Source organism: Herpailurus yagouaroundi, unplaced genomic scaffold (genome assembly GCF_014898765.1).
Source record: "Herpailurus yagouaroundi ecotype Mexico unplaced genomic scaffold, PumYag 77, whole genome shotgun sequence".
NCBI lineage: Eukaryota > Metazoa > Chordata > Mammalia > Carnivora > Felidae > Herpailurus > Herpailurus yagouaroundi.
In genome coordinates, this window is record NW_024412388.1 from 100,498,164 (window position 1) to 100,519,522 (window position 21,359).

Genomic DNA, 21,359 nt, shown 5'->3' on the forward strand with positions numbered 1-21,359 from the left:
CCCAGGGTGGCGGTGCAGACAAAGGGGGCTGCATGCGCCACGTGTTGGACACGGTCAGCCCTCTGGTATCTTCCACCTCCACTTACCCCACACGGAAGCGCAGTACCCACCCGAGTGTGTGTGTGTTGGGGGGGGGAAGTAAACACGAACATGAGGCTCTTTGGAAAGCAGGAAGTGCTAACTGCATAAATATTTCATAAAGGACAGAATGTAACACTTAGAGGCATGAACTCTCCTCTGAGCCTCAGCCACTCCCTGGGCGGTGGCAGCAGCTACAGCACCCATGGGGCTCTGGAGGCAGCCTCCAGGGGGCCTCGAAAGTGCACCACTGCTCACCTCTGAGCAGAGGCCACACAACAAACAGCCGCTCCCAGGCCTCCCACGCCAGTGCTGCTCCTTCCCGCTTGACAGTGAAAAACACAAACCAATTCAGAGCAAGCCACAGAGACCCGGAGACAGCCCTCCACTGCCTGGCTCCGGACATCCTCCCCCCACCCCCCCGGGAGGAATGAAATGGCTGGCATCTGGAAGTCGGGGAGACCGAGACCACCAGCAGCTGCACCTCAGTTTTCCCAAGCCGGTTGGCTGCTACCACACCTCTGACGCACCGGGAGGCCTTGGTTTCTCCACGGAGAAACCAAAATGGGGATACAAACATCCACATCATTTCACTGTTGGTGATGAATGGTTAAGAAGAATGTAAGTGCTAAGCCCACAGCCGGGCACCCGAGAGCTAACTTCACACACAGTTTTCCCTTATTCTCTTTAGTAACACCATAAATGAACCAGAATCCAAAGAACTCAAACCTTTGATGAGCTGTCCTCAGCCTTCCCTTACGTGCTCCAGCCTTAGAGTCCAAATAGGAATAGAAACAAGCAGGAGTTAGGAATCGGTTCAAAAAGGCAATGTCAGGCAAGGTCCTGGGGTCAGCGTGAACCCACCTTTCTACAGCCGTGGTACCATGTTGACGGGCTCCATGGCTCACAACACCGACCCTGAGGGCCAGAGGAGACCACAAATGCTCAATTACAATCGGAATGTCCTAGTCAGTAAGGCGGGCACGTGTGTCCCTAGGCGTTTCCACAACAAGGGGTCACACAAAATGGGGTCTCTGCTTAACCCTCCATTAACCCAAAAATCCACTTAAGCAGCACAGCCTCTTCCCTAAGCTTCCGCTTGCCCAGGCTCAGGCTCTAATTGGCCAAGGAACGGTCCCATCATTTTTACAAGTTGCTTGTTTCAAACTTTGGTACAGAACAGGATTTTTTAATTTAAAATTTTTTATTTTATTTTAAAGAAGGAGAGTCTGCAAGTGGGGGAGAGGGGCAGAGAGAGAAATAGAGAGAGAATCTTAAGCAGACTCCATGCTCAGTGTGGAGCCCGACGTGGGGCTCTATCCCAGGACTCTCGGATCATGACCTGAGCCGAAATCAAGAGTCAGATACTCTACCGACTGAGCCACCCCGGCACCTCCGAAAGAGGGCTTTTCACGGGGTTAGAAGAGGCCAAGGGTAAACTCAGACAATACCCCCAAGTAACCTCACGTTGCTGAAAACAACACAGTGACCATCTCACATGGCGGAGCAGACCAGGTCAGGTACGAACCATGGCTGTGAGTGGGCAGAAGAATCCTCTTTGCAAGCGGTTCAAACCACGTTTGCAAAGTGTGTGGGTCACAGAGTCAGAAAAACGTCTTTGCAAAGTCACCTCTCATCCAACCCACCCTTCGCCGCGTAGGTGCGTGTGCCCCACTGTGCAGGGGCCTGGCAATGGCAGCGACGCTGAGCAGCCTGGGCTCCACACCACAGCCGCTTCCAACCAAGCAGGAGAGGGGACGGACACCGGGAGGCCCATCAAAGCACATACACCTGACCCCTCCCCCGCATTAGGAAAAGCGCCCAATGACGGAGTGGTTGCAGAACACCCCCCTGACCCAGGCTTCCCAAATTAGTGCGGCTTTACCAACGGCCCTGAGAGACTCGCCTCCGTGGGGAAAGGGAGCTCAAGGAGGAGGCCAGAGCCTGGCTCAGGGAATCAGCATGGGAGACAGACAGACACGGGTTCAAACCCCGGCTCCGCCATTTACCAGCTACACGACCCTAGGATAGCCACTTCCTCTTTCCTGGGGTTGTTGTGAAATTCTCATAAAACCATCGACCCTAAGCACCTGCCACGAGGCAGTTACTCCGTTAAGTGCCTCACACGTTCCCTCTCCCATTCCACGTTCCTTGTCTGCCAACAGGGAACAGTGTACCTCCTCCAGGCTGCTGCGGAAAGGGTTTTAGGAGACGGCGTGATGTCAAGAGACCAGAGTCTAAAAAGACATGACAAGTTAAAGTGGTCTGTAATCCCTGACTGGATCCTGGTTTGGAAGGGGAAAAAAAAAAAAAAAGCTACCAAGGACATTATTGGGACAACGGGGGAAATGCTGGTAACATGCCGTCATCGTGTGGAACTCTGGGGGGTGACAGTGGCGTCGTGGTTGCACAGGAGTGTGTCCTCGTTCTTAGGAGATACACATGGAAGTACTGAGGAGGAACAGTCCCAAGCCCTGCAACCCCCCCTCAAATGGTTCAGAGACAACAGCACGAAAACCAGAGGGAAAACAAGCACAGCAAGACCTTAACCGCTGGCCGTCGAGACAAGGGAACGGGATTCTTGCGGCTACCTACAGGCTGGAAATTTCTTGAGCCACAAAGTTGGGAAATGGAAGTGGTCCCGCCGGGGGCCCCACGTGTGCGCTGCCCTCCCCCCCCCCCCCCGGGCCCCCTGACCTGGCTGCAGCACCCTGATCTCCAGCAGGTTGGAGGTCCGCTCCGCCAGCCGCGTCCAGGAGTTGTTGTAGTTCTTCCGCCACAGCTCAGCCACGCACTGGTACTTGCCCGCCTCTGTGTCGCTGGCCCGGCTGATGCTCAGGCGCACGTTGTTGCTGGACTCGGCCTTCTCGATGGCCGTTCGGGTCCGGAAGCTGGAGGACCTGTCCCCCCACTGGACCCCCCCGTCCCGGGTGAAGGTCACCAGGTCGTGAAACTCAACGGTGCCAACTGGCTGGAACCGCCAGGTCACGGACACGGGGACCCGGGCCGGGTAATGGGGTTTGATGATGCACTGCAGGTCAAAGGAGTCGCTGTAGGTCACGCCTGGCGTGCGCGAGATGGCTGTGACCGCGAAGCCCATTTCTGGAGAGAGAGCAGAGAGACTCCAGCTAGGGGAGACACGAGGATTTCTCAGGGCGGTGCGCGGCAGGGGTGGGGCTGTGGGCCAAGCTAGCGGCACAGAACCGAGGCTCCGGCTGTCTCCTGATGCCCAGGCCAGATCACTTTAGCTCGCATTTAGCACGAGCCCATAAGACCCCATACACAGAGGCCAGAGGCAAAGCTCCTCAAGCAGCACTTAGCAAACCCTTCCTGATGAAACCTTCATGTCGATCTGCCTCCCATCAGCCCTTGCCAGGATTGAGGATACGTAGGCAGAGCCATTCCTACAGATTTGGGGATCCCATGCTGAAACAGGAGAAAAAAGCCCTCAAGCCAACGTCATTCACTGCCTGCAAGGTGGACACTTCCCCACCCCCACCCCTCCGACGCCTCCTCTGCTTGGCCCGCAAGGCACGGGAGCTAGACAAGGAGGAGGCAGAGGATGTGTCCCTGTTCCCCGGGCCAAGCAGTACAGGCTTGCTCACCAGTTCCTTTTCCACTTTCTTTGTGAAATGCAGGGAAGATGGGCAGTGAGGGACCCACAGCGGGTGGGCTGACCTTGAGCAGGTGGGGAACTGGGTGAGGTGAGCTTCAGCAGTTACAGCAGGCTGCCCCCTACTGACGGCAGCAGGCTGATCCCGGACACCGACTCCTCAGTGGGCGCTATGCGAGTTCCTTCACCTTGAAACACTACTTAATATTAACACACTGGTTATGATCATAAGACCGCGAACAGCCAGTGTTTACTGAGTGCGGTGTGCCAGGCGTGGGGCCAACTGCTGTGTTTCCACCACACGTCACTGTGTCCTCAAAATGACCTTGTAGGACAAGAAGGCATCTCATCCATTTCTTACAGACAAGGAAGAGGCACAGAGAGGTTAAATAAACTGCCCGCGATCAAGCAGCCAGGAAATGGCAGAGTCAGGGGTCTTATCTGGCAGTTTTACCCATGGGAAGTGGTTAAAGGCACAGACCCTAGAGCCAGAGGCCCGACTTTGATCTTTCTAAGCTGTGTGACAGCAAGTTACTTCACTTCTCTCTGCCTTGATTTCCCCATCTGTAAAACGGGTCCTCGTGAAGATTAAGTGAGTTAATATTTGCAACGTATTTGGAAGACTGAATTAATATTTGCAACATACTAGGAATGGCATAGTACCTGGCACACGCTATATTTCACTAAATATGTAAAGGGACAAAGTAGACACAAAGAAAAGTACTTTCAATTCTGTAGGGAAAAGACTACGCACAGAATGAATCTTTTGGCTTCAGGTGAGGAGGTTAAGTCAGCAAATAAGTGGAAATAATTTGCTGAAAACTCCCGATCTTCAATTTGGATTTCATAAGCTTCTTTATGTCTCCTTAAAAAAAAAAAATTTAAGACCCAGAAACCCATCCTTAAACATTAAGTAGTTGTGATAGTCACTTGTGCCCCTGTGTGCGGAATATGTTGCCATGAGAGTGGCAGGACACAGGACCTTAGGGATAGGACATTCCCAGTGTTCCTGGCCCCAGCATCCAAAGATGTCATCCCAAGAAGAGAGAGCTTCTCCAAGCAAATGACTCTGTCCAGGGCTGACAGAGCACACGCCATGATCGTGGTGCACAGAGCACCGAATTTACTTTAACTGAACGCTCATAATGGCCCACGTGTGGCTGGAGGATGTTCCTATCTGCTGTCTCAGCTGGGTACCTGAGAGTGAACCATACCTGACGCCGTCAATACGAAAACACGTGTGTGTCACTATTTAGACTGAAAGGCAACCTGACCCCACAGTGCCCCCCACTCTTCCCTGCCACAACTGCTTGGGTCTCCCTGATTACGGCTTTGGCCAGAGGCACCCCAGGGGTAGAGAACAGGTAAGCAGAACCAAGCCCGGGATCCCAGGTCAGAGCCCGTGGTGACCCTGACTATGGAAACCACAGACATATGATGAGTATGACAGACGTCAGGGGGATAACCTAAGAGAAGCTATCCTGACCGCTCCTTGGACATTCCTAAACTCGCAGGGTGGGGAAAAGGGCTGTTACTGGACATCCGGACATTTCCACAGGTCCACACTGGTGCTGAGCACTGGCCCGGGGACTGAGCTCATCGGCAAACTCAGCCACTGGACAAAGTTTCCAAAGCGAGAAAGCTGAGCAATGCAATTACTACATGAAGCAGGCCAATCTTTGGGATTAAGCTTTTAGAACAAGAAGTGTAATTCTAATCTTGGGTGAGAATACAGTACTCTGTTGAGGGCAAAACCAGCGGGGGCTGCCATCTTTCCTGGGGTGTCAGCTCTAGCTAGGAAGTTGATGGGCAACATGGTCCCAGGGAGTGGGATACACGGTCACCGAGGACAAGTGATGTCACAGCTGTCCTGATAAACAGGAAGACCGAACATGATAACAAGTAGCAGACTGGCCTCTTAAAATTTAATCTACTGATTATATTAGGCGGATAAATGTTGATAGAAGCCGCTTTAACTACCCCGTGAGAAGCAAATCTAATTCTCTGGTTTTAGCAAATCTCAAGGTATCTTTGAATTTCATGCTAATGCGGAAGTGGCTTTCCTAAGGATGGTGCCTTATAGAGGAAGAGATAAAAGCACAGACTTTGGGGGGGAGGGGTGGGAAATGAAGAGAGATCCCCAGCTTCCCAGGTTCAAACTGTGAGTCTGTCGCTTAAAAGCTGTAGCCGTGAGCAAATTAGTTAACCTGTCTCCCTCAGTCTCCTTGTAAAGTCAAAGGGTTGAGCTCTTGGTTAGGTGAGAATTCAAAGGGACAAGTGCTTAGACTCCACCAGGAACATAGTAAATGCTAAGTAAATGGCAGAAAGGGGTCTCCTACCCTTCTCTGCCTTGCTCTGGCCTTTTGAGGAGGGCTGGGCCCCTGGGCTGCAGGGCAGGAGAGCCTGGGGGACAGGCGAGGGAGGTTCTGCTCTGCTCTGCTGGTCTTGGCAGGGACCATGGTCCCCCCACCTGGGGCCACCACTCTTACTGGGTGGCTTCGCTCCCCTGGCCAGAACTTCGAACTTCACTCCTACCATGCAGACCCAGGAACAGTGACTGCCCCCAGCCGTCACCAGGCCCCCAGGGGCCCCACTGTGCACCACTGGCCCCGTCAACCCTACCTGCACTTTCGTACACGGTCCCTTCAATTAAACCCTCTGGAAGGGGCCCTCTGTTTCCTGCCAGGACTCTGATAAAAGTCAGGGTAAGGGACCTGACGTGGGAGCAATCTCCCAGCGATCCCACAGAAAGGACCGCCGAGTGCTTCCTTACCGAGAGCCGTGATGGAGATGGGGGTGCTGGCCCGGCGCTCCCCCACGATCTGCCACTCGCCGTCCACTGCCCGCACCCATTCGGTCACGTGGCACTCGTACTGGCCCTCGTCCTCCTTCCTGCTGTTGAAGATGCCCAGGCTGAACGAGTTGGGCTGCACCTGCTCCATCTGGACGCCCCCGAAGCTGCTGCGCTCCCAGTAGGACGCGCCTAGCTGCACGGTGCCGTCCCGGTCCAGCCACATGATGTTGCTGCGGCGGTTCTGCCGGTCCACGAGCTGCCAGATGACCGAGAAGCGGCCCTGCGGCCTGCCCGCCGTGCGGACGCTGCAGGAGAAGTGCAGGTGCTCACCCTCAAGGATGACGCTGGCGTTGCTGGCCACCTCCACGGAGATGCTGCTCTCTGGGAAGAGGGAGAGAGTGCCACGCTGGGGCTTTCCGGCCTCTACTACCCCCTCCCCCACAGACAGGGCAGGAGGCTGGGTGCGGGTGTCACGCTACGCACTTCACCTGGCAGGAGGAACGCCCTCTGACACTTGCTGCGGCAAGCCCTGGCTGCTTCTGGGCACTGCTCCCCATGACTTTAGATCCATCACCTAGGAGGCCCTTTGCTGGGGACCAAGATGCCGTGTGGGATACTGAGGGTCTAAGACCTGAGACTGAACCAGAACCTAAGAAATACAGCACGGTGACGTTCCGACGTTCTATCGGTAATCTGTTCAGCTGGGGCTCAAGGGTTTTTCAACTCGGAATTTCAGGAAGTGGAACAACTCGGAAATTTCTACATCACCTCCATCTTCCCGCCGTTCGGTGCTACGGCAGTCAAATAAGAGCGGAACATCTATCATGGGCCATTTGAGCCCCTCCGGGCAATATCAGCAAGCAGAACAAAAGTGACGGGAGGTACCAGGAAGATGACGTGTGCTTGCTTGGGTGTGGGGGAGACTGGGACAGATGTCTGCTTTCATAGTGCGTGTGGCAGTGAGCCCTCATACTTGTTCCACGAACGCAGAGGAACCGACCAAGGCCCCTGGCTCTCTACCCTGCCGTCCACATTCAGCCCTGATTCCGCTGCTCTGACCCTAACACATCCTGCCAATCAGAGTTGGGGATAAGGACCCCACTCTCTTTGCTCCTTTGCTATTCACTTAGCTCTGAGGTCACTCAGTCGAACTAATTACACTTTATACGCCTCCTTCTGCAGCACAGGGATGGTGTGGTTCCTACCGTGCACTTGTTTTAAAGATTGAAAAGTTAACAAGACAATGTATGTCAACCACCTGACACACAGCAGGTTTTCAAAAACTGGTCACTGGTGATCACGTTAACTTTCCTATTCCGAACAACTTTTGTTTTCATAAACACCACGGACATTCTAATCTGCCTTCACTACACATATGCTATTTTGTATGACTATCTACGTCGAGTTAAAAGAAAAAAAAACAAGTGTTAAAGAATACAAAGCACCATAACTAATTTGGCTTCAATTTTCCGGGTACCACTGACATGAAACACAATTTAAAATTAATCAATTAAGTTAAATTCCCCGATTCAGAGGCATACCTGATTATCGAGAGGGATCACACATACATACCCATAACCATGCATTTGAATCAATCTTTGCTCCCCCATATTTTCCCCCACAGGCAGAAACAGACAGAGATGAGCCCCAAGCCCCAGCAGGTAGTTTCTGTTATGGTGAGGACGCCTGCTACCCATTGCGGGTTGGCTTATTTCGTGTGAAAAATAGGTCTGGGCAGGGTTCAGGTTCCCCGGGAGGGCAACCTCCCCAGGAGCCATACCAGGATGACTTATGGAGATGACCAGGCTTCTGTGGCTCAAAGCATGGAGTTGGAGGCAGGCAGACCAGGGCTTGAAGCCGGGTTTACTGCTTCCTAGCTCTGGAATCTTGGGGTTCTTCCTTAACCTACCCCCACTTCCTTTTCTCATGTGCAAAACGGAGACACTAAGAGTTCCTACTTCTTGGGGCCACAGCACCGACAATACCAGAGGAGGTAATTTACTTGTCATCATCAGTAATCATACTTCCTCTGTAGGTTAAGGACCCCTCCCCAGCATTATCATTCCATGTGGGGCATCAAAAGGACAACTCCGGTGTCAGGGGCGGGAAACCCCTTTGCTGGCCTCCAGCAGAAATATGACTTGCAGGGTGTCACCGCCATTCCCTACTGCCCCCCCGGTGGACTCTTCCGTGAGCCCTGGCTTACGAGTGATGAGGGCTGCTGTTTGGTGCTCTGTGGCTCCAGCAAAAGCCCAGAAGAATCGCACGGTTACAGGTGGTCCTATGAGAAGAAAAACCGTGCGGGCATCCCAGGCAGAGGCAAACACAGGTGCGGTGCGGGCGCTGCCCCTTAGGACGCGGGACGGGCGTTCCCAGGCCTGAGAAAAGGCGAGCTGACCAGTTAAAACTCTCTGGATGAAGCGAAAACGAGGACAGAACTAATGAGACTCTGACTGCATGTTCGCCAAATGAAATTTCAAATCAGGAGCCGGATGATGTAGCACAGGCTTAAGCGCAGAGCGGTGGGTCTGGAGTTAGAAGCAAGTATTTCTAATGCAACACACGCTCAACCACGAACGGAACCGGCCCAGCCGCGTCTCTGCACGGTGCTCTGGCTTCTTCGCTCACGGGATGGAGAGAACACTGGCCTCTACGGGGATTTGAGGAGTGGGAGCGGGGAAGGAAGTGATATATGCAGAAGCACTCTGGGCTCTTGAGAGGAAAAGCGCCATTAAAATCCAAGGCATTATCACCATTACCGACGTGACCGTTGTTCTTTGGTAGACTTACCCAAGTGGCCTTGGGGCAGGATCTGGTGGTGCTGAGGGACTTTAACTACCCAGTTATCTGCTGGAAAAGCAATATAGCAGGCCACAGATCATCAAACAAGTTCTTGGAAGGGGTCGGGGGAAATCTCTTAGCACAAAAGATATAGGAAGTAAACAGCGTAGCTGCCCTTCACTGGATCCTTAACAATGAGGAATTAGTTGCAGATTTAAAAATAGAGAGTCCGTGGTTAAGGCAAGCACAAACCGACAGGAAAACAGTCAGGAGAATGGGCATTCAGTTCAACAATTTCAACTCTACAAATATTCAGCAAGCACCGACCCTATGCAAAGCACCATGCTAGGCATTGCAAAGAAAAAAAAAAAAAGTCTAAGAAACAAAACAATGTCAAGATAATTAGGTGTGTGAGAGAGATTTAAAAAAGAAACAAAAACAGAAGTACGAAAGAAAGGAACCCTGTTGGTGAGAAAAGAAAGAAGTAGGCAAGACCCTGTGTCTACTCTTTCCTTCTCGCTTGAAGAGAACTACGTCAAAAACGTACAGGTGTAAACAAATATGTAAAGGGAATCATCACAAGGCTAGGGGAGAGAACAGTTTGAGTAGTTGAGAAAAGGTTAAAGGTTAGTTTTAAAACTTCCCTGTCTTGTTTAAAATCATGGCATTAAATGTTTAATTCTCTTTTTACTAAAAACAGAACTAGGAGAGAATTGAGATGTTAATGAAAACATCCTGATACTATGGATGATTAAACACAACAGGAGCAAACACAGGTCGTGCCCGAGTCCCCAGCCACAACCATCACCCACCCAGACCCAGATGAGCCCAGCTTACATGGAGGTGGGGGCCCACCAAGCATCCTTGGAAACTGGCTAAGCTTTAAAAGGAAGGCTATGCTCAGGAAGACGTAAGAGGTCCCACCCACTGACTTTTGAAAACACAATTTCAATAGGGAAGAGACATTTAGGGAAATGCCAACCCTTATACCCCCCAAACCCAGACAGCAAATCCTTTTTAATAATGTGCTCTCAGATTTAAAATCCTCCCACAAAAGACCAACCCTCATAAGTGAGATTTCAAGGTAGGCCTCTACCCACTCCATCTGGGACTTAATTCCCACATGGGAGCCAACAGGCGTCCTGGATTCCTGATTTTCCTCCAAGCTGAGCTGGCAGTGCTGGTGTTGACAGAGGGCAGCCAGTGCTCAGATCTGGGATGCCCCCTCCAGCCTGCAGACATACCCCTGCGCTCTGCCTAACTGGGGGTTGCTAAGTGTGGGCAGGCGAGTGGAGAAGGGAGACAGGTGAACTGGTTTTGCCTGCCAGAGCTGACTTGAACCCTTGAGTTCCAAAAGCCCCGCCCTCCCCTCCCTCCCCCTCCCCCGCAGCTCATCGGTCCCCTGACTCCTCTTAAATGATGCCAGCTACAGACCAGACCACGGGGAGCAGAAGGAGACAGCACATCTTCTCTACTTACTGATGGGGAGGACGATGATGGGGATGTTCTTGGGCCGCTTGCTCTCCTTGTCGATGAATTCCCCGGTGACCGTTTTCTCTCTCTCTGTCACACGACAGTTGTATTTCCCGCTGTCATCCTGGCGGAGGTGATAGATCTTCAGCACAAAGACACTGTCGCTCTCTTTGGCCACTTTCAGCTGGCCCCTGGCTTCCCGATGGGCAAATTCACTGTTGAGGACCGGCACTGCATTGGGCCCCATGCTGGCAATGAGCGAGCTGTTGAAGGCCCAGGAGACGGCAAAGTAACGATCGGGAACGTTCTGAGCCTCCAGGATGCATCTGAACTCCACTGGTTCACCCACCGTGTACAGCCGCTTCTCCGTTTCCAGCCGCACGGTGAACTCTTTGTCTAAGAAAACGAATTAACAAAACGATGGATGCCTTCTGGGTGAATGAGGGCCCCCGGCTAACCCAAGTGCACCAGCAAATTCCCACCCCCCATGCCCTCTTTACAGTGCCAACCACAGCACTTCCCCTTGTCTTCAGAGAAAAACCCAGAGTCTTCAGAGAAATTCCTGAGGGTCGCAGACAGAACTCAAAGGCAGCTAGACCCAGACAGTCTAAGGGGCTTGTTACCGCAGTTAAGACGCGTGGGGCTCCGTCTGCAGCCTATGACGCAGAGGTCAACAAGGTCTATCATCCTTGACATCGCTTACCCAGGCCTACCCTTGATCTATATACTCCCAGAACCCCATGTAAGCAGCAGGATTGCAAACATTTTCTGCAAATGTTGTAGGACTCACCCCCACTGACACGTGAGACAAAATTACACAGTGCTGACCCCAATCCTCATAAACGCTCAAAAAAATACATACACTGAAATATGTTCTCCACTGCCACGTGGGTACTGGAAATCAGACACAGGTAAGACAACCCTTCACACAATTCCAAGGGCAAAGGGAAAACCAAAGTCTCTCCATGAGTTACCACCTGTCAGATAAAATCTCAAGAAAGATGGAGAGGGAAAATTTTTACCCACTTCCACCGAAAGCTAATGACCTCTGAAATGGACAACGAATCCAAGCACCCTTCAGAAAGCTGGGTGTCTGATCAGGAATGGGGGGGGGGTGCTCAAAGAAGGGCTCATCACCACTAACAGCATCCCACGCACAGTGAGACAGTGGGAGGCTCTCATGCCTCCTGGGTTCAGCCTCTAAGCTCTAAGATGCTCTAAGAGCTCTAAGCTCTCAGCCTCTAAGATGACGCATGGATGGTGCTTCGCCTGCTAGCATCTCTCTCTCTAAGAGTCTGCATGCAGGATAGACTCCCTGACTAAAATCGACAGAAACAGAAGAAAAGACAACCAGCGCTGCCACCAATGGGGAAGCAGCGGCTTTTAAGCAGGACACTGCACACTCTCGATACCTCTCCTTCCCCCTCCCTCCCTATCCCCATTCAAGGAATCACCCAGAGCCCTGGCCTCAGAGTTCCCAGGCAATCCCACGGATTGCCTTGCACAGTAATGCTCCCTACTCTGTCTCTAGCACTCACTTCGTGTCTTCCAGGCACTGCTACCGACCTGACCTTGGCCTTACAGCTCTCTTACCTGGTCTCTCCACATCAGACCCAACCTGCTTAATCAATCTCCACCTGGCCTCCATGGCTTTTTGCTTCTAGAACCCAGATCTAACTGTCATTCCTTCCTTTAAAATCTCTATTTCCCCCCTCTAAGTGTCTGCAGCAGTGATTTTTAAGCATTCCTTGGTGGGGGGCGGGGGTGGTGCAGAGGCAAGGGACTTTGTTCCTACAAAACCTTGTGTCGCCCAATATAGACAGCATTTGGTTGAAGCAGGCGAGGGAACGCTGTGGCCCTCACACGCCTTCCTCCAGCACCTCCTGGAGCGCACAGACACATGGACACATCCACACCTCCACATGCAACCTCTCAGCCAGCTCTAAGGGCTTCCTAAGATCCCAAGAACAGCTTGCAAACACCTGGTCGGTGGAGTCAAGGCCAAGCTCCAGATCACAATATGTGGGGCTTCTGGCCGCCTTTCCTTCCTCTTCTCCTCACTCATTCCCAGGACACAAGCTCGCCCCACGCTGGACTCCTCTCTGCTTGCCAAACACAGCACACAATTTTGAGCCTTTATGCTTGTCCCTCTGACGCCTCTGCAGGCTTCAGATTTGGCTCAACTCACCAAACTTGTTGGCTTTCTTGGATTTGCCTTAATGCTCCCATCCAGGGAAAACTTAATGTTGCGAGACCACTCCCCAGTCACTGTGTCCCTGAGCGCTGGACGCACAATAGCATCGCAGCATTTAATACACTCTACTTAGCCACCGGCCTTCGCATCCACACCTTCCCTCAGTGCAGCCTCCAAGAGGCGTTCATCTTTGAAACCCCGGTGCCACACCTTGAATGCAGCAGAGACCTTAAATGTTTACTGAAATGAACTAAGAGAAGGACAAAGCTGGGGCTGCAACCATTGAACCCCAAGAGCCCAGAGGCACAGAGTAACACCATCAACTTTTTTTTTTTTCCAATCTGGTTTTCCCTTTGCTGGCTTCATCTGAATACATTTGCTGGGCAAATGCAAAAAGTCCTAATCCCAAATTGGTAAGATTAAAATAAAGATTAACTGATGCAACCTAATTTAAAAGCATTAAGATTCAAAATTTGGTCCAGACTTTTGAAGCCGATCTTAAAACCATCCAGGAAGGGAAAGGATAAATATGAAATCAAGTGGCTTCCACAGATGTCTTAGTACTGGAAGATCCAGAAGCTGCTAAACGCTCTGGGTCCTGCAGAGCAGATAAAACACTCCCTTTCCGGGAGCCAATGCTTCTCATCAAAGCCCATCAGATGTCCAGAGAATCACTCCTGCCCTATCACCCGTGGAGCTATGCTTGACGACACGAGTGGTGGTGGAATCGCCTGGACAGTGTACTGGAAATCCAGCTTCCCAGATCCCAGCCCAGGAGCCTGGTTCAGGAAGGCAGACTGTTGGGCAAGTCGGAAGCACTGCTCTACAGGGACCTATGAACGAGTGGCAGAAGACCAAGGCCACTGACTATATGTAGCAAATGGGAGTGTGACGTTAAGGACAGGTCCCGAAGAGGAGACCCCACCGGCACCACAGCTCACCTGCCGCACCTACACATCTCCAACGCCAGCCCCTCACCAGAGGTGAGCGGCAACACAAGGAAGGTCCGCGGGCCACTTGCTGTGCCTGATGATGGCACAATCACCACCCTGCAACCAAAGCCGGGGGACTGAAGGCTCATGGAGAGCCCTCCCCCAGCCCCGCAGAGGCAGCCAGTGACAGTGGTCGGCTCTGATCTGGAGCACGGCTAGACTCGGGGGCACGGGGAGCACAGTGTGAGACTGCGGGAGAATAATACGAGCAGGCAGGAAAGGAATCGGCTCGTGGTGCTGCCATCTTCTTGCCCCAGCTATGAACATGTCACTTCACCTCCTCTTTCACCAGATTTATGGAAGAATCTGGCACTTGCCAAGCTGGCCTTGCCAACCCCTCCCATGACCTCTCTAGGGAACCCCCACAAAGCAATCTGCCCCTGGCATCTGTCCCACCACTGCCTGACCTCGCAGAACTTCTGAGGGACTCTTAAGGAATAGGCGATTAAGCGTTTCGGAAATGGTAAAACACCACCAAAGACATATCATTAATATAAAGAAATAATAACTTAAGCCAAAATTTCTCTAGATCATAATTTCCTATCTCTGGTGGAAGGCTCACAATCTCAAATGTCTTTCACAAACGAAACAGGACTGGTCCCCAAAACAGGCAACATCATCAAAGGGGGCAGACCAGTGTGGCTAATGGGGGAACCCAGTCATCAGACACAGTTTATGTGACATCTCCCAGTTTTTAAAATGAATTTGTAATTCAAGGAAATATAAAATTCCAGGTAGGTCCAAGAAACCAGGTCTGTAAGCCGGACTCGGTCCGGGCTGCCCTCTCCAAGACTCACTAGTCGGTCAGATGGTACGTAGGTATCTATACATTCCTAGGACTTTCAGAGGTCACCAGAGAAGGAGTTGGCACACCCTCCCAGCATCTGACAACCCGCACCGTCAGGCAGAGAATGGGCACGAGAGAGACTGACCAGTGGGCTGGACGTTGACCACGGTTCCCTCGGAACGCTTTCGGGTCATGGCATACCACGAGCCATCCGGATCCTGGATCCACTCGGCAGCCTCACAGTAGAACTCGCCCTGGTCGGAGGGCCGCAGGTGGAAGACGGTGAGGCGGAAGGTGGTGCTCCCCAGCTTGTCCAGCCGTACCTCCCCCAGACTCTGCCTCTGCGCATATTCGCTGCTGGAGTGAAGCACGAAATCTCGGCTCAGGGAAATCACCTCCACGGGCTTCTCGCCCCCTCTCTGCCGGAGCCAGGCCACAGACAGGTGGCTGTGCTGGAACGTCTCCGTGGCCACCTCACAGGTCAGCTCCAGAGGGTCCTGCTCCACTTTGTGCAGAGTCTGCGGTATGGCCGTGGTCTGCAGAGTGTCAGGGATCACTGCAACACAGAAGCATCCCGAGCACACGGTCACAAAGCCGCAGAATCAGTCTCACACTCACGGGGGCCAGCCGCCCACCCCGCCCAGCCTTCGGCAATCACTGTGAGGCCGCAGGTGACCCCAGGTGGCACAGAAACAGAAGAGATTTTCTCTTTGGGTTTGGACTGCAATTTTTCGACACTTACCTGTTCGGTATTTTAATAACTTTTAGATAACAGGCGGGATGTATTTCGTTTCACGTACTAAACGAAGTCCCTGAAAATACCGCGTGAAACGAATATTCTTTTTAAGCTCAGATGGTTTGCTTTGGTACCGCTTCAGGATACTTTCACTTGGCTTCTGACCGACCTTCCAAAGGAAACAGTTCCTAGAAGTTTACATTTCTGTGTGCCCGGCTCACCTCCTTCCTGCTCGCCATCCCACCCCCACCTCCCCCCGGCTCACGTCAGCAATGCATTGTTCTAGGAAGGATAGGTTTCAGAAAATCTTTTTGGTAGAGGAAAGCAAGAGCATCCTTGGTTGTCTGATAGGCTGGATTTTCATATGATTCATGTGTCAAAGTGGTCTGGGCTGGAAGAAGCCATAGTTTGGGCAAGCGAGGACGCTGCCTCGTGGCCACTTGGTCAGAACCGTACTCTGGAGACTAAACACGGCCCCTCTCGGCCTGATGGGGACACCCCAATGACAACCAGTGTGTGTTTCCTCAGCACACCCACCTCGGGCCTGGCTCTCACAGGCCTCCTGATAGGACATGGCAGGAACGGCGAGCTTGGCGTGGAGGGCGGAGGGATTTCTGGGTGGACAGTGTAGGGCTGCAATGTTCACCCATGAGGACGGTCAACAATACCAAGGCTGTTCTTTCCTTCTGCCCCAAGTCTTAACTTTCCAGTTTTTATTATCACAACTATGCCTGGAGATCATGACTCGGGCAGAAAAAGAAGACCAGCCTCGATACTGGTGACCCTTCACGTCAGCAAGCATGGGGGCCCAGTGCCGTCCGCACCTAAATGTGTCCCCTCCCCTACCGCCAGCTCCCGTCTGAGCAAGGACCTACAGCCGTATCCACTTCCTGACTGAGCAGTGCCCCCGGTGTCATCTGTCCAAGGGCCTGCCATCTGCAAGCCCTTTCACTTCTCTTCCAGCTGATGTCCTATGCTCCGTCTTTCTCGTCATTTCTTCGGGCAACCACAGATGTCCTTGCCTTGTATCCCCTATCCCCTTTCACCAGCTACAGGGTCCGTTAGCCTTCTCTGAATTCTTTTTTTTTTTAATGTTTATTTTTTTTTTTAATTTTTTTTTCAATGTTTATTTATTTTTGGGACAGAGAGAAACAGAGCATGAACGGGGGAGGGGCAGAGAGAGAGGGAGACACAGAATCAGAAACAGGCTCCAGGCTCCAAGCCATCAGCCCAGAGCCTGCCGCGGGGCTCGAACTCACGGACCGCGAGATCGTGACCCGGCTGAAGTCGGACGCTTAACCGACTGCGCCACCCAGGCGCCCCCTTAATGTTTATTTTTGAGAGAGAGACAGAGAGAGAGCGGGAGAGGGGCAGAGAGAGAGGGACAGAAGATCCCAAGCAGGCTCTGCACTGACAGCAGAGAGCCTGATGCGGGGCTCAAACTCACGAACTGTGAGACCGTGACCTGAGCTGAAGTCGGGACACTTAACCGACTGAGCCACTTAGGCGCCCCTTCCTTCTCTGAATTCTTAACACCTGCACTACAGTTTTCATAAGTTTTAGCCTCAACCTGCTATGTATTCACAAGCGAACCCACAACCTTTGTTCACTCATGCTAGGTGTTAACCACTCAAATGTGTGGGGAACTTTGGTCTTTTGGGTTTTTTTTTCCAAGTGAAATACAGTTGCACTATTAAAGAAGCGACTCGGTGTTATGGACTCCACGTTTATTTCCTCCCCTCCCCCCCCCAAATCCACATGGTAAATCCCAGTGGGTCCCACACACAGTGGTGTCTGGAGGTGAGGCCTCTGTGGGGGGTGATTAAGTCAGGAAGGTGGAACCCTCATGAATGGGATTAGTGCCCTTGGAAAGGGACCTCAGTGAGCTCTCTCATTCCCTTTCTGCCACGGGAGCAGACAATGAGAAGTCAGAAGTCGGCAACCCAGAAGAGGGCCTCCCCCGCCCAGAACCGACTGTGCCGGCACTTGGATCTTGGACTCGCAGCCTCCAGAACCGTGAGAAGTAAACGCCTGTTGCTGAAGCCACCCAGTCTGCGGTATTTTGTTACAGCGGCCCGAGTGGACCTGCTCGGGTGGGACACCGGCCACGGGAAACATCACCTCCTTACCTACTAGGTTCATCTTGGCACTGTAACTCCCAAAGTACCGCTCATCCGTGTTGGGCGTGTGGCACTCGTACTCCCCAGCATCCCGGGCCTGGAGATCAGTGATGTGCAACAAGGCCGAGTTCCCCTGGACCCTCTCCACGTAGATCTTCCCCCCACGGACACGCTGGGTATAGATGGCATAAGGGAAGGAAGAGTCCACGGTGCTGACGATCTGGACCTCGCGCTCCGGGGCGGACGGCAGGTAAATGGACCACTGGAAATTCTGCTCAGAAGGCCCCTGGTAGCCACTCACGTTGCACCAGATGGTGATGTGGGAGCCCTCCGTGCGGTACAGGGGTCCTTCCTGGACGGCAACATGCCGCTGTGCCAGCACTACACCTGTGGGGGACACACACACAGGCTCGCTTACTCCTCAGACCAAGATGCAGCGCAGGCAGCAATCTCCAAAGGCTTTGTTGTTTGTATGACATGATAATATAAATAGCTTACTGGCCCTTTCGGAGGCGCTCTGTGATTTATAAATATTAATTAAAACACTCGGTGGTAAAGCTCTGTCCCTAATTTGCATATATGGAAATCGGATCGCGCAAAGCCGTGGTTCTGTTACTTATTCAACGGCTGACCCCTGGGAGTTTCATTTAGTCCCTCTGTTTGTCATCTGTGTGGCGGTTTTATATCTATTTATTAACGCTGTTTATAAAGTTTTTAATAAAACGAGCAGGAAAAGTTGAATCCCTGGCACACAGTCAGATGAAAACAAATAAAAGCAACCGTCTTGCAATCTGGGCCTGCAGGCAGGGAGGAGTCCCGGTGTCCTTTCTTTGGAGCTGCAGCCTGTGTTTTCGAATGTGGCTACTCCCGGGACACCACGTGGAGAAGTGTGACTTAACCTCCTCTACCCTCCTTGAAGGGGGGCAGAGCTGAGCTCCTGCAGGCTGCAGCAGCTTTAAGTCGAGTGAGTGCCCCTGAGTGTGAATGTGCAGAGCTGAAGCGGATCCCTGCTGCCCAGATGCCCACACGTTGCCAATGGCAGATGATGGGGGGCTGACAGTGCAGACCCGTAACAAGGAAGCAAGCCTGCCCTTAGTATGGTGGCTCTGATTCCCCACCAGTCCCCCTGCCTTCCACCTGGGATATGCTTCTCTGGGGTCCCCTCTGCCTCCTCCATGTTTTTCTTAACACGGTCTCCCCTTTAGACTCAGGGGTGAGGAAATATGGTGAGTTTCACTTCTCATTACATGCCAGCCTAGCACTGATCCTGCCTGAGCCACTGAGCAGGTGGGAGGGGGCACATGCCCTTGGGCTTCCTTCCCTGAAGCAGCAGCAGCCGGGCACAGCAGCGAGGCAGGTGAGTTCTAGCCACAGCTCTGCCAGGAATTGGAGCGGGATGTGTCATCTTGGACAAGTTGCTTTTCCTTTCTAGACCTGAATCTCTTCAACCACAATATTATTTTTTTAGTGTTTATTTACTTTTGAGAGAGACGGACAGACAGACAGAGTGTGAATGAGGGAGGAGCAGAGAGACAGAGAGACACAGAATCCACGAAGCAGGCTCCAGGCTCTGAGCTGTCAGCACAGAGCCCGATGTGAGCCACTTAGGCACCCCAGACCGTGAGATCCTGACCTGAGCTGATGTCGGACGCTTAACCGACTGAGCCACCCAGGTGCCCCTAAAATGATTTCTAAGAAGGCTTGGGAGTAGACTAGCACATGTGCCAAAGCTGACTTTGTCACTTCCTAGCTGTGACTCTGGATAAGTAACTTAACCTCCCCAAGCTTCAGTTTCCTCATCTGGAAGAAGGGAATAATAATGTGTGCCTCCCAGAGCTATCGAAAAGACTGAGTAAGAGAACATGTGCAAAGCCCCCGATACACAGTCCAGCCCACAAATACTCCTCAGTAAAGAGCCGCTAGCTAACCCTTTCTGGCTGGAACATTCTGTAGCTCTGGATCCGCAGGGTTTGGCCAGGGATCACCCAAGGACATTCCAATGGCCCCTTGACAATGACAGCATCTCTGGGCCACCCACAGCTACAGCGCACTTCCACTCCGTGAAACCTTCCCTCTCCCCCTCTAGAAAGGAATCGCAGCTGCCCCCAGCGTAAACCTATCTGATGGGGGTCCAGCTGGTGAACAGCCGGTACAGCTCAAGTACTAGCGGGACGCAGCTCTAAGCCCAGTCCGGGGGCGCAGCTTGCAGGGGGAGGGGGGGCAGGGCTTGTGCCTCAAAGCAAGCTGATCTAATCGACAAGATGACAGACTTTAAAACAGACCCTGCAAGGCAAGACCCGTGGCTTATGAACCGTAATTCACAGAGAACCTTTTCCCCCAAACGAAATCTTGCCCAGAACCTCATCTTGGCTTCAGCACCAGAAAGTGGGAACTGAAAAAATGAAGGGTGGGAACCGAATCAACAGATCGTGGTGGTGTGTGAATTTACCCGATCCATTCTGTTTGACAGCATTGATTACGATATCGAAAGTCATTGAGAAGACAGCTCATTAGTTATTTTCAGTCTGTTAAAATGTGGTGTATAACATTTTGACTATGTGTACTCTTTTCATGACAACTTAAAATATCTATATGGTGACATTTAAATCAAATGTTTGCAGTTCTCTAGAAACGCAGAACTCTGAAAACAATGTAACTATAGTCATAACATTTAGGTCTCTTTGCACTTCAGCGTTCTGTTAACCAACAGCCACCGCCACTCGTCGCCGCCCGCTGCAAAGAAGGCTGGAGGCAGGTCGGGAGCCAGCTTCTTCCTCGAAGACGCTACTTCTCAACCTTGCTCTATGGTACCGTCACGGGGAGCTTTACAAAATAGCAGGGCCTGGACCCCACCTGAGGGAACTGGGCATTCGCATTTCTAAAATGCCCAGTGCATGGCAGGGTCAGGAACTGCTCCTCCCGGGTGTCTCCACATAGTGGCGACCAGGTGTCCAAATGAGAAAACATGTCCTAACGTTCAAGCTCTCTGGCTTTCAGCCCTTCCTTCTGCAAACACTCCACATCGATTTGGGTCAAGAAAGTTTCACTCTTCCCTAGTGACTGGGTGGACGGGAGGCCCGTCAGATACTGGCTATTGTGAGGCAGAGCTGAGCGTACTCAGCCCCCAGCCCGCATCCAACCCACAGACCTTCCCAAAGTGCTTGGTCCTTGGATAGTACACACCACCCCCTGAAAAGCAAACAGTGTTAAGTGGCATTAAGGAGCCAGGGCGGCGGGGTCAGAACAACTTGTCCAAGCCAGAAGCAGGTTATAAGCAGCACTGCCAAACAAACAAATAAGTAAACGCTGGGTTGTACTTGAGTCACACACATTCAGTTGCACCCATGTTTTCGTTATCTCCTTAATTTCCTTCCTGCCCCCAAAGGGCTTTTGACCCCTGAAAATAATGCCGTTCTTAGGGAATGGACCCTAACATAGAAGTAAAAATTACCTTATTTTCCTCAGTCTTATTCCCTTTGTGCACCACCCCCCCTCCATAGTTCCTTCTCTAGCACTGCCCCTCAATTTCTGAGACCTCAAAGAGAACCAGGTCCCCTACCTGGGGCTCAGGCATCCCCTAACCTCATGGCCCCTCCCATCTTCCCTCTAAGCCTACAACAGAAGACTCCTCCTGGGCAGGGATCAGCTTTTTTTTTTTTAATTAATTTTTTTTTCCCTTTAGACATTCCTATACTTTTTGAATTCCTCTGCAACAAGCAGATATCACTTATGTAATTTAAAACAAAAGAACAAGTATTCACAGTATTATATAGAACTGAACGGTATTATAT

The 21,359-nt window shown here is 52.0% G+C and overlaps 1 protein-coding gene across 3 annotated transcripts in view; it reads right to left on the reverse strand.

The window, feature by feature from the left end:
- The window catches only part of IGSF3 (immunoglobulin superfamily member 3), a 93,908-nt gene that overhangs the window by 21,445 nt on the left and 51,104 nt on the right, over positions 1–21,359 (reverse strand). Inside the window, exons 3-8 of one of the 3 annotated variants that reach the window (XM_040471425.1) lie at positions 17,578–17,955; positions 14,858–15,268; positions 10,746–11,135; positions 9,276–9,332; positions 6,465–6,866; positions 2,776–3,180 (exon numbers count right to left, since the gene is read on the reverse strand). In XM_040471425.1, coding sequence (XP_040327359.1) covers positions 2,776–3,180; positions 6,465–6,866; positions 9,276–9,332; positions 10,746–11,135; positions 14,858–15,268; positions 17,578–17,955 — 2,043 coding nt within the window. Of the gene's footprint in view, positions 1–2,775; positions 3,181–6,464; positions 6,867–9,275; positions 9,336–10,745; positions 11,136–14,857; positions 15,269–17,577; positions 17,956–21,359 lie in introns of all 3 variants that reach the window. The other 2 variants (XM_040471424.1, XM_040471427.1) reach the window with 2 other exon arrangements.